General features: G+C 34.6%; 1 protein-coding gene and 1 pseudogene across 2 annotated transcripts; one reads left to right on the top strand and one right to left on the bottom strand.

Moving 5' to 3' along the window:
• Positions 1 to 21: 21 nt before the first annotated feature.
• Positions 22 to 745, bottom strand: LOC114750230 (BTB/POZ and MATH domain-containing protein 2-like; annotated as a pseudogene).
• A 5,117-nt stretch (positions 746 to 5,862) lies between these two features.
• On the top strand, positions 5,863 to 11,645 carry LOC114750229 (uncharacterized). 2 transcript variants are annotated; one of them, XM_028938785.1, is made up of 5 exons: positions 5,863 to 6,102; positions 6,335 to 6,515; positions 7,200 to 7,617; positions 10,057 to 10,137; positions 10,868 to 11,645. In XM_028938785.1, the coding sequence occupies exons 1-5, from the start codon at positions 6,010 to 6,012 to the stop codon at positions 11,382 to 11,384; spliced, it is 1,290 nt and encodes a 429-aa protein (XP_028794618.1). In that variant the 5' UTR covers positions 5,863 to 6,009; the 3' UTR covers positions 11,385 to 11,645. The 2 variants fall into 2 exon arrangements, with proteins under 2 accessions (XP_028794618.1, XP_028794619.1); XM_028938786.1 differs by having other exon boundaries at positions 6,010 to 6,102; positions 10,871 to 11,384.
• The last annotated feature ends 468 nt before the right edge of the window (positions 11,646 to 12,113 follow it).

Genomic DNA, 12,113 nt, shown 5'->3' with positions numbered 1-12,113 from the left:
ATCAATCCAACAACTCTTCAATTTACTCTCATAAACAACGCATTCCACAGTCAATGACGCATCAGAACTCAGTTAATTGCTTTTCATGCAAATCAAGAACTTGGCCTATGTATGCATTCAGGGTATCTATTGATGGCCCAAATCAAGAAAGGGGGAACGGTGAAAAATAGAAATCAAGAAAATGGTAAGGCCAAGAGAAAAAAGGAAAACCCACAGGAAGCCAACTTACCACATGCTACCACGGTATTTTAAGGTGTACGGTCCGCTTTCGAGCGTTCTCTCAAAATGACTATGTACCTTGTGCCTCTCTTTCCCACTCTGATCTAAAAGTGTCAACTCAAAAAGAGCCCTAACGTCTGTGCCTTCACTGGCCAGCGCGATAAACAGCGATACGTAGGTAGCATTGTCTTCGACGCTCTTCCATCAGGATAGAAGTAGATCGCCCACTCATACCCACCGACCGAGAACGTGTCAGATGCTATGTATTTCCCAATCCCAATTCCTTTGACAACGAATAACCCGTGATCTTGAACTGATGAGAACCCCTTACAGTCTCGGTGATCGACGTGGATGAGGTTGTTGCAGGTGGAGAAGACGGGGATGGGGATGAAGAATTGGAGGATGGCCTCGAGGTTTCTCGGAGAACCTTACCCATGCGCAAGCCACGATAATTGAATCAACAATGTCTTAATTTCCGGAGGAAAATTCCAGATGTAAAGCCCGATAGGAGGGTAGGAAAAATTGGAAAGGAATTGGGGTAACGATCTAGGATCTATGCGCGAATTCGGGTGAGAATTGGACTCGAGGATTTAGAAGCTAGAATTGGGGTCAGCTTAACGAGAAAATCTAGGGTTCCTCTGTGGAAGCTGGAGATTGATGGGGATCAAATTCTAGGGTTTCGAATCAGATCGAATGAAAGAAAGATAAAGAACGGAGGAGAGATGACATGAGATGGCTTTAAAGGGGTTTTAAATAATTTTTTTTATGCGACTGAGGGCCTCAAGACACGTGTCCATTTTAAAGGCGTGCTCAATATTACGTGATTACTGAAACAGTAACTTCAAGGCAAAAAAAAAAGAAAAAACAAAGGAAACAGTGACTTCGGGTCAGCTCTGGCTGCTCTCCATCTCCGTCAGGAAAATCGAGCTCGACATTCTCGTTTGTGTGGGAGTTTTTTGCGGAAATTTTTTTTTTGTTCTTTCAGCTATGACATGTTGTAGGCTAGTCTCTATAATTTAATTTAATATAATTTAATTTTTATAATTTTGAGTTGATTGTAACGAATTTCTAAAATTTAACTTGTTATAACTTGGTTACTATAGTTTTATCTATATATATAATTTAGTTCTTATATTTTTAAAAAAATAAAATTATATATGTGATAAAATAAGAGATTAAATTATAAAATAAATAAAATTATAGGGATCAAGTTGATAAATTTATGGCAAAAAATGTTTCTAAAATTAATAAACCCAAATAACAAGATTTAATCTGAAGAATTAAAAATATTTTATAATTTTGGAAACACGTATGATAGTTTGTTTGTGAGAGATAGGATGTAATGTATGCAATCAAAATATTTCTTTTATAGTTTGTAATCGGAACTAAAATTTATAATACAAGGCTTTTTGTTTATTATAATGTCATAATGATAACTCGCGACGCTGGTTGATTTTTATTTTTTTTCTAATAAAATCGGTTTGACTTAATTAAACTCTTAATTGTTTTGCAGGTCTTGACTGACCTAACTAATCTTGCCTTTTTTACCCTGCCAGTGCCCTCACAGAGATGACTAAGCAATGCCTGTATTATGCGATCAAGCAAGTTATTTTAAGTTAATGAAAGATATTTCTTCTTTACAATATCGTTTCCATTGTTCAGAAATTTATTTATTATATGATTGTAGTTACTAAAAAAAGATCATGGGTAATTGCATTAAAAATAATCTGGATATGTCTAAAAAATAAAATTATGAGTAAAATTGTACTTTTATTCTATTTTTCATTATTCGGACACATGACCAGATATACATTATGAATTTTTTTTCCATTTTTGAAGGAAAAAATTATTTTAAAAAACAGAAAACTAAACAGCGCTTGAGTTTTTCGCTATTTTGCATGGTTGTGGCATTGCATTCGAAAGTCATTCGTGATTAAAATTGCTACATGTTAAATTATGATAATATTCTTAGTAATAATTTATAAAAGAAAACAACATTAACAAAGTGACATAGCTAACTTTAATTGACTAGAAAATAAATAAATTACTCCTCCGGTCCTTATTATAAGACCCAATTTGACTTTTTATTTTATCCTAATTATAAGACCCAATCCATTTTCTCTCTTATATTTATACATTTTTTTTCAAGATAATCCTTCTAATAATAATAGTTTTAACCAATATACTTAATTAGCAAGGATATTTTAGGAATAACAACACTTATTTATTATAAATAACCAACTTAACTTACTTTCTTAATATCCTCAAATAAGTCAATTGGGTCTTATAATTAGGACCGGAGGAGTATTATTTTACGATTTCAATCGAGAATATAAAAATAATCAAATTCTTCGAGATTTCTTTGAAAAAGAAAATCAAATTGAAACAGGTGAATAAAAATTTCTAAATCATACTACTCACATACGTCCGATTGTTGGGTTTTTCTTACAATTGGACGGACGAGCATAAAATTCAACAAATAAAATTTTAACACACGGCCAAGGCAAAACTATGCCAAATAGAAGGGTGAAGAACATAACATCAAACATGAAAGTACCTACATTCCAACCGGTGTTAAAGAGATTAATGAATTGATATCAAAGTTTTCACTGGCATCATTCTCAGTGTTCACATGGGTGATTACAAAATATTCATTCCTTAGTTTATTAAGAGATTAAAAAAATATTCATTCCGTATTTATTAAGCTCAAAATTTTGTGTTAGAGGGATGTTCGAAAATCTCAAAAAATACTTAAAAAGTGCTTTCATAAAAGTTAAAACAAAATTCCTCCCACGTACTCTAAAATCGCTCCTGAGAAACTAATATGAACAGCCTAAAGTCATGGAATGAAGACTTAATATTGATGTGTGGCATAAGCTGCAATATTATTCTAATGGAAAACTAACATTCACGGTGCAGCAAGGCAAAGACAAAAAAGCCGTACGGATGACACCATCATCTTTTTCACTGCTCCCTGCTTCTATCAGAGAGGGGAGACCATTAAAGGGGAAAAATCCTTATCAGTGTCACTTCTTAATCTCACAAGTTTCAATAACAAAACAGTCCTTTTCTTAATCTCTCGGTTAACTCTACTTTTATGCGATTCAAGAAAATTACTCCTCGGATCCTAAAGACAAAACATATATTACAATCATAACAAAAGACAAAGCTATAAATACGTGTGCATGATGCGGTGGAGTTTGGATATCTCTATAGTCAATTAAAAAAAAATGTGAAATAAAATTTCTCCCACATATTTATTTCATATATAATAAAATTACTTATATAAAGCTAATCAAAACAACCTCTATGCCCTGTCTTCACCACTAACTGAAATTGACATTGAAATGGGTATTAAAAATGGTCTTCGCACAACATGCATGCCCCGTATCCGTAATGTGGTACTTTCTCTATCCTTTATTATAATATTCAATTTTATAAAAAGATTTGTCTCTTTTTATAAAATCCTTTGAGTTTGTTTGAGCATTTAATACATTATTACCTATTTTACTTATAATTTAATTGTTTTTTTAAACCGCATAATTTAGTTAAAAAGATCTTATAATAAGAAACGGAATGAGTATTTCTGTTAGGCCTTTGTGTCAAAAAAAGGAAAACTAAAGTTGTAGTTAGTACTTCGTCTCTTTTATAAAAAAAATTAAGAAATCTTGAACTAAATTACGCAAATAAAAAAATTAGTTAAAATTAATCAAAGACAATAAATGTGTAAAACTTGAAGGTTTTTTCCTTCAAAATGCCCTTATTTGTAGGAGCAAAATATAAAAGATGAAATAAAAAATTTTATAATAAAAAAAATTATGAAAGAATGAATATGTGATGACGAGATATTATATTAAAATATGATCCTTACAACATTTATTACGTAGGGAATGATGCTTTGAAAAACAAAAAATAAATATATTAACTATTAAAATAAATTTTTAACAGAAATAGAATAGAAAATTTACTACAAAAGTTAAAGATAAGAGAGAATTAGAATGAAAGACCTAGAAAAAATTATATTTATTATGGAGGATCATAAAACTGTAATTATGTAAAAGGACCAAATATCCAAATATAAAATCAAAAGTATTAAATTGCTTATACTTTAAAATTAAAAAAAAAACAAAACTAAAATGAAATTGGCTTTTATAATTAAAAACAAAATTTATTTTTGATTACAGCATATTATTTTTTAATACATAGCGTTTGCCTGTCAAACCGAATTAGATATGGAGTCTTTATATAGATCATCAATTATATCATTTGGTCTTTTGGATAGTATAACATATTTACTATTTGATAGTTTTTTATATCGATGTAGTAAATTTCAAAAAGATTGAATAATATGTTTGATCAACTCGGATTCATTTTTATTTTATTTATTCATTTCATAACTCACACATCTATTATATTTTTTTAAGGATTTTTGAATTTGTAATTCCAGATTTTTAGAAGCCAAAAGAGTTTAGGACTGATTTAAAATAACTAGTCTAAAGTCATAAAATCATCATCATCAAACTTCAAATATCAAATATCTAAGAAAAACGAATAAATATTAAAGATTAAAAACTAAAATTGGCTCAACTCAATCTCAATAATAATTAAATCACAAATAATTTTTACATAAACATCAACATTACGAGTACTCGCAATTCTCTATCACAGCTATCGTGGAAAAGAAAAATGAAAAATGAAAAATAAAAAATAAATAATTTAAGATTAAAAACTGCAACACACACGAGAATTAGTGATTTTTTTACAGAAAACAAATAATTAGTTTTATGACAAAAAAAGTAAAAATTTCAAATGTGATGTCATATAATAGTTGCAAGAGTAAAAGATATTGATGATATGGATTTAAATCTCCGTGCAAAAAAAAACTAAAAAGAAAAACAAAGAATATGATTGTGGGAGTGACAGGCAGGTTTAGCTTTAGTTTTTTTTTTCTTTTCAAAAATTTGAATGTAAGAAAAAATGTAAGGAATTAAGTTAGGAGCGTTTTAGTATATTTAAATTTATATTTTCATATTGGTCTCATAAATAATTATAATTTTTAATACCTTTTATGATAAATTTTATTTGTTCGAGGTCTTTTGTTTTATTTTTTTCTAAAAACAACTTATAAATATCGTTTATATTTAGAGATAAGATAAAAATAATTAGGTAAATATTATTTTAGGGGTATTAAGGTAAAAATAAAATCATAATTTTAAAAATAATTTTACCAAATTTGAGCGTGTAAAAAGAGTTTTATGATAAATTTTGTGATCCACTAATCCCCAAGTTTGTGGGTCCTTCGCACGGATTTTTCCAAAAAATGGATGGTTCATGTGGCGCAGCGCAGGGTTAAATTCTTATGGCTAGTGACGGTCAGCAAACCGATGGAGGGCCCACAGAGAACATGATTTCAGATTGGACGGTAGAGATGAACTTGAGAACCTCGAGTGAAAAGTGGGCTAGGTTGTGCGGCACACACTGTTAGAACCCAATACCCAGAGCCAGAAAAGTCCAAGAGCGAAGGTTGACAGGGGCTCCAGCCGGGATATTCAAGTCCGTTCCCATCGTATGATGGAGCTATTATCAGAACTTTCTGGATCAAACAAATGGATCGCAGAAAATACCATTTATCAGATTTTCACTGCCACCCAAAATCTAATTCGTGGAAAATGAAAATCTCTGGGATTTGAGGTCCAGGGAAGGATAAGCCCAGAGTGGCCTGACAGAAGCACGAAAGGAGGGGGATTTTGGTTTCAGCGACTCCTTCTCTGGGACGGGTACCTCTGAGCCATGGTGCTCAAACTTTGCTTAATGGCCTCTCATGGTTATCCTCCAGGGCTTGTCTCACAGCATGAGCTAGTAGGGTTGGGCGGCAGTCTGAAGGTAAAATCTGGTTCATGGTGATTGAGATTCTTGTTGGTCTGTTGGTCGAGGAATTTTATAGCGAACAAGTATATTATGACGTTTTAAATCTGAATCATCGTGGTTCAGCTGATTTCACTACATTTGTTTGCGTTTATGGTTGTCTAGTTGAGTAGTCTGGAAATCTGCGTATGTGTAATGTTCTAATTGATTTTATTTGGTTTACTTTTTATTTTGACGTTGCTTCAAACAGGGTTTTCAGCCATTATTGTCCTCACCCGTAACAAAACCAGAAATTATCAGATATTCTTCTCCTGCTCTAAGGCCAAATCCATGTGGGGAATCACGGAAATCCCAAAGCGAATGCTTCAATTCCAGTCAGTCTGTCAATATTGACCTACCAGCTCAAAGGCCCTTGCCTAATGATGTCCAAGGTGTGCAGATGATTAAATTGTGTATTTGATCCTACCGTTACATGGTACATATTTGCAGAAGATTATCTAATTATTTGATTGTATCCATATCTTGGCCCAACACTCGGAAAGTATATGAGCACCTCCTTCAAAAAATTACAAAAAGTCCCACACTCTGTTTTCTCGTCCATTGCTAAGTGAATCTATTAGTTCGATTCTGTGTTGTTTCTCAAAGCCTTATCGCGTGGAAATGTAAAACTTTTGGCTGCTATTCCAGCCAGATACTATTTATGCAATGTACCTGCACCCTTTTTAAAATTCGAGTGCTCTTGTATGTTTTCTTTGGCTTGATAACGTCTAAAATCAGCGTGACTCCATAACTTCTCTTCACTCTTGCTGTTGGATGCTGTCTGTGTTGGTCTTTGTCATGGCCTGATAATCATTCTATCACAAGTTGATGTGTGATGTGCTCCAATCAATTGCTAAAATATGATGGTAATCGGCAAATATTGATTCATTCTATTAGGTGTTTTGATTTACTGCTGCCATGATGCAGAAAACCACAGAATGAAAATCTGGTTTGTTCATTTTCCCGTGCTTTCCTTTATCTTTGAAAGAATCTTCACTATGACTTATGCTATTTAATTCATTTTGCCTTTTTATTTTATGTGTGCTCTGTATAATCTCACTTATCTTTGCTTGCAGCAACCTGCCCAGATGCAGTACTTTTTGGCTTTGGAATTGTTGAAAAATGCACTAAGCATGACAAAATAGTGCAGTTCCTTAAGTCCAGTGCTTCTGAAACAGAGATAAGTGAAGAGCATAGGTCTTTGATGTCTGACTCAATGGATTTTCAGCTGCTGGGAACTGATGTGCCTCAACAGCCTTTTTCAACTTCTCTTATCTATCCAAATAGCAAAATTGATATCCGGAGGATTTTGTTAGAATTTATTGGAGATTCTGCCTTTTCGCCGGACATTTTAGTTCATCCTGAAGATCTTGTCTCATTCTTGGGCACTGGGAGTGCGATGAAGGATTTCCTTTCTATAGTTGCTGAATCATACCTGTCAAAAAACTCACACAAGGGAGAAAAGCATTCTCTGCTTGTTCCATACTTCAGTAGGTATGAATACACTAACCTGTTTAGCCTTCAATAAACAGTACATGAATTCCTGTCTGTTCAGGCATCCAAATAACTATTTGACTCACTGAACATTGCTTTTTTCATAGTAAATTTGTCATTCTTTGTACAGAATGGTTATCTAGTCTTCTTTATTAACTTTGTAGTTATTTTTCATGTTGAGATTTTTGATGCAATTGATCTTATGGGAAAATTAATCATTTGGTCCTTATAGATTTTCTTAGATTTCAATTTAGTCCTTGCATTTTTTTGGGCCCCAAATCCACCCCTTTATTTTCTGAACCTTGAGAGTTGGTCCACAAACTTTGATTTGGTGATCACTTCATTTCGTCCTTGCTAAGGTGGTTGATAGAAAGCGGACATGCTGGATGAGGTGGATATCATTTGCCAAGATCCAAGTCGGATAACCTTCTATTAGAAGTCAGCTATTTAAGGGAAAGAACTAATTAAGTACATAACAGATCAACTAGCACTATTGAATGTGGAGTTAGGCATCCTATATTACTTTGGTCTCTAAATCAATTGTCCTTGGTGAGCTGATCTTCTGACCGCTGCATTTTATTACATGCTTCACTTGACTTCTTTACTAGTGGGAATCCTACGTAAACAGCCCTTTATAGGGCCGTCAAACATCAATTTAAATTCCATGTTTCATCTAATAGGATGGAGAAGAATATCTCAATTAGCTATTTATGTGAGAGAACCAATTTGAATACTTAATATGGCAGCCCATATTACTACAATTAAGGATCCACATACTATCACTATCATAGTTTTCATTAGAGACACATAACGTATGAGAAATGCATTTCCCATCTCAACCCACGATTGAAGGTATGTCAAATGGACTTGGGGTCTTGTTCGACTAAAACAAGTGTTGAATTATGATTTTGAAGAATGGTCTACTATTTACTTGCTTTAAATACTTGATTCCCACCGACTAGTAAGCCAACCTTGGCAAGAATTAATCTAAGCATAATCTATATAGCCTAGAGCTGCCAACAAACAAGGACCGGTAAACATTTACTAGATGCCCGAAGCCCTGAAATTTCAAGACCACTGTTTCAGTCAAATCAGAATCATGTGCTAGAATTCTTGCAGTGTTCCTTGCATATAGCATAGAAGCTGCTGACTGCCACTGATCCAAAATATGCAAGCAACCAAACTCCATGCCTGAAACTTATCTAAACAGAACGCAGCCTGAGTCCAGAATGGCGCCACAATCAGCAACTACCTAGAGCTTGAGATCATTATGATAGGAATGCATGGTCTTTGTGAGCATCCTTTGCCCCATATAAGGCTTAGAATTAGAATTGCTTTTCCCCATCACCTCAAGAGATCCATTGATAATTTCCATGCTGTTCCATAACAACAGACTGTTCTGCTTCAGAAATATCATTGGTTATCCTTTCACTTGCTCCAACGTCCATCAATCCACTTGTGGGTAGAACTAAGAGAGCTAGCGATCCCTAACAGAATGCATCTTGGGCTTCTCTCACTACTTGTTTGCATTTTCACGCCATGAATGCAGGCAGAATGACTGCCTCGGATATGGGGACAGCTGGAAGATTCACTAATATTAGCATACGCAAGTAGAAGTAGAAACAACGCTAATTTGGTGGAAGAATAATCCAAGAGTGTCCGACATTACCTAGCGACATCTCCATGTCCTCTCACAGGAACATCTCAGGAAGCTAAAATGCATTTCTCCATAACTATCAGTAAACAACCCCGTGTTTTCCATCTAGCAAATCTTTAGTCTTTGGTTCTCCCATGATGTTTGTCTTGAACTTGGCAAATGATATCTACCCCATCTCCCACGTCAACTTTCTACCAACTACCTCAGCAAGGACCAAGTAAAGTTGTCATGAAATGAAACTTTAGATACCATATCTTAGGGTATGGAATGGATAACAATAAATCTTGAAAGATAAATTTGGGGGCCATACCTAAACCGAGTAAACCACATGAATAAATTACTTCTCTATATTATTAAATTGAATCATCCAACCAACGGGGATTGGGACTGACAGAAAAAGCTAGTTTCTCACAATGTGGTGAATCAATATTCGAATCCCTGTTAAGAAAAATACTCACATTTAGTACCCGACAGTGCCTTAATAGGATTGCCTCCTATACCTATGCCTTAAAAAAAAAAAAAACTGAATCAACCAGTTTTTCTGTAAACAGAACAATTAAAATGTATAGACATTGTCTAATGCAACTTGGTTTAAAACAATTGCTTTGATTTAGCCTTCGCATTTTTACTCCTTGCTTTACTTTGATTTTTCCTGTAACTTTTTGGTTTATCATTGTATAAAATACAAAGATATCGCTTACATATTTTAATTCCCAGATAGCGCTCTTTCATTGTTAGTTTGAAACAAACTACTAACCTCAATTACGATTCTTTATGGACAGGCTGGATATCAATGAAGCAGAGGCCAGAACTCATACCTCCCTGTCAAAGACTCAATCTACATTGACTGCTCCTTTGAAGAGGTATACAAGATAAATTCCATTAATAGCTATCCTAAGTTTGGGAGATGATATGCTGATTCAGAGCGTCATGGTTGATCTTATTCTTCGTACGTGTTTTGCATTAATGCCCATGGGCATTAGTCTTGTGTGATTAAAAGTTGGTTTAGAAAGCCAAACTATTGTACCCATGGCAAAAGGATTTAAGCTATATTTGTTCTAAGATTTTAGGCCTCCAAAATGTACGTTCTCCCAAAAGCAATAAATTGTTGCTTTTGGGAAATGAGGGGCACCAAAACAGAAAACTAATCATAATATTAGATGACTTGTGATTGCAGCAAGTGGATATTTGTATAAGATTTTCAAAACGAAGAGAAAGGCTTACAGATAAAGAAAAGGAAATCAAAATTGGAAAGAAAAGAAAAGGAAAATCAGTTGGCTAAATTGCCATTTCCTTTTGCTGCACCCCAAGCCTCCAAACCCCCTCCTTCCAAAAGACAAATGCTGTTTTCAAAAATCTGAGTTGATTTAAATTTCTTTCAATGCCAAGATGTTTACTTAGGTACGGAAAATGAAAGATCTTTCAACATGATGATGTTGAGGTATCATGGTCATTCAATCAGCTGCACTATTGCTTTCATTTGCGTTGAATGTATCTTTTCCTTACAAGAACATGTCTCATTTACCGGGTATATCATGTCCATAGTAGTTTCTTGTTTTTGCATAGTAATATAATGCGTTGCCATTTTCATAGCAGTCCTGAGAAATTCAAGGTGAAGCCATCATCAAAGAAGAAGAAGAAAGTCGGGAGGGAGAGGGATCTCTACAAAAGGAATTATTTGCATGCATGTGAGAGTCTTCTGTCTTTAATGATGGACACAAAGCACCGCCAAAAAACGGCAATTCATTCGCTGAAGAAAGCTGGCCCTGAACTTCCTGAGCTCCTTTCTCAGTTTAGTGCAGGCATTGCCGGGACTGGCCTGGCGGTCCTCTTATCTGTCATATGGAAGGTGGCTTGTGGAAGAGTACCCTTCTGTGCATCTAAGCTTTTCACCACCGGCTTTGGATTTGGACTGGTATGGCTTTCATGGGCTGTCAATAAGCTAAGGGACACAATTATTGGCATCAGCAAAAACACAGGAAGATTGGGTTTGAAAGAATCATCGAATTTAAAAGATCAGGAGATTATTCAGAAGCTGGATAAGAACATAAGAGATATTTACTTCAGAAGTGCAGCATTGCTAGCTGTGGCAGTGCTGAGCGTCGCTTGAGCATTATCTCCCAAGGTGAGGATACAATTTGCTTGAAGAAAAGATAATGCCATGCCATCCACTGGGGAGTGCTTGGAACTACCCTCGGGGTCTGCAGGTCCATCTTGACATGATCTTGAAGGTGCTAGCTTATGCATGCCATCCATCTAGTTTTGGTTATTCTAGCCCACAGCATAAGCATTGGTTGGTATGCTGGTAAGGAACACTGTATAGCATAATGTAGACATTTGCAATGGAAATAAATGACTAAGTTGTTGAAAACCTCTTAGTAGTTTTTGTCATTTAACGTGCCAAACTTTTTGATTTGGATGATGCCTCTGTTTAAGTGGACGTATAATTTCCTCGGACTTGAAGCACAATCCATAGGACGTGCTTTTGAAACTTTAGATGTTGGTGCATTTCTCGGGGAGTTTTTTTTTTTTTTTTGGCCAACGAGTTAAAATTTTAACTACAATTTATATTATTTAGGGGAAATCACAAATAAAGACCCTTGAATTAGCAAAATCACTCTATGGTCACCTGAATATGCCAAATTACCATGAGGGATCCGGTCTCAAATTGTAATTATGAAATCATGGCCAAATTACCAAAATACCCCTTTTTAATTTTTTTTTAAAAAAGAAAGCCACTGCCTCACCGGAATCCGGCCACCGGCACCGGAGCTCCGGCGGCCGCTTCTGGCGGCCTTCCTTTGTTTTTTTTTTTTGTAACTGTTTTTTTTAAATAGTG

This window comes from Neltuma alba, unplaced genomic scaffold (assembly GCF_004799145.2).
Source record: "Neltuma alba isolate B1F8T4 unplaced genomic scaffold, ASM479914v2 tig00006369_pilon, whole genome shotgun sequence".
Classification (NCBI taxonomy): domain Eukaryota; kingdom Viridiplantae; phylum Streptophyta; class Magnoliopsida; order Fabales; family Fabaceae; genus Neltuma; species Neltuma alba.
The sequence above is the reverse complement of the archived record's forward strand: the minus strand, read 5'-3'. Positions and strand labels throughout refer to the sequence as shown.

Bases quoted from the DNA above. Each gene is read 5' to 3' on its own strand.
- LOC114750229 (XM_028938785.1), top strand. From the start codon at position 6,010: ATGGTGCTCAAACTTTGCTTAATGGCCTCTCATGGTTATCCTCCAGGG. The intron at 6,103-6,334 runs GTAAAATCTGGT...TGCTTCAAACAG, and splicing joins GGTTGGGCGGCAGTCTGAAG to GGTTTTCAGCCATTATTGTC. The intron at 10,138-10,867 runs GTATACAAGATA...CCATTTTCATAG, and splicing joins TTGACTGCTCCTTTGAAGAG to CAGTCCTGAGAAATTCAAGG.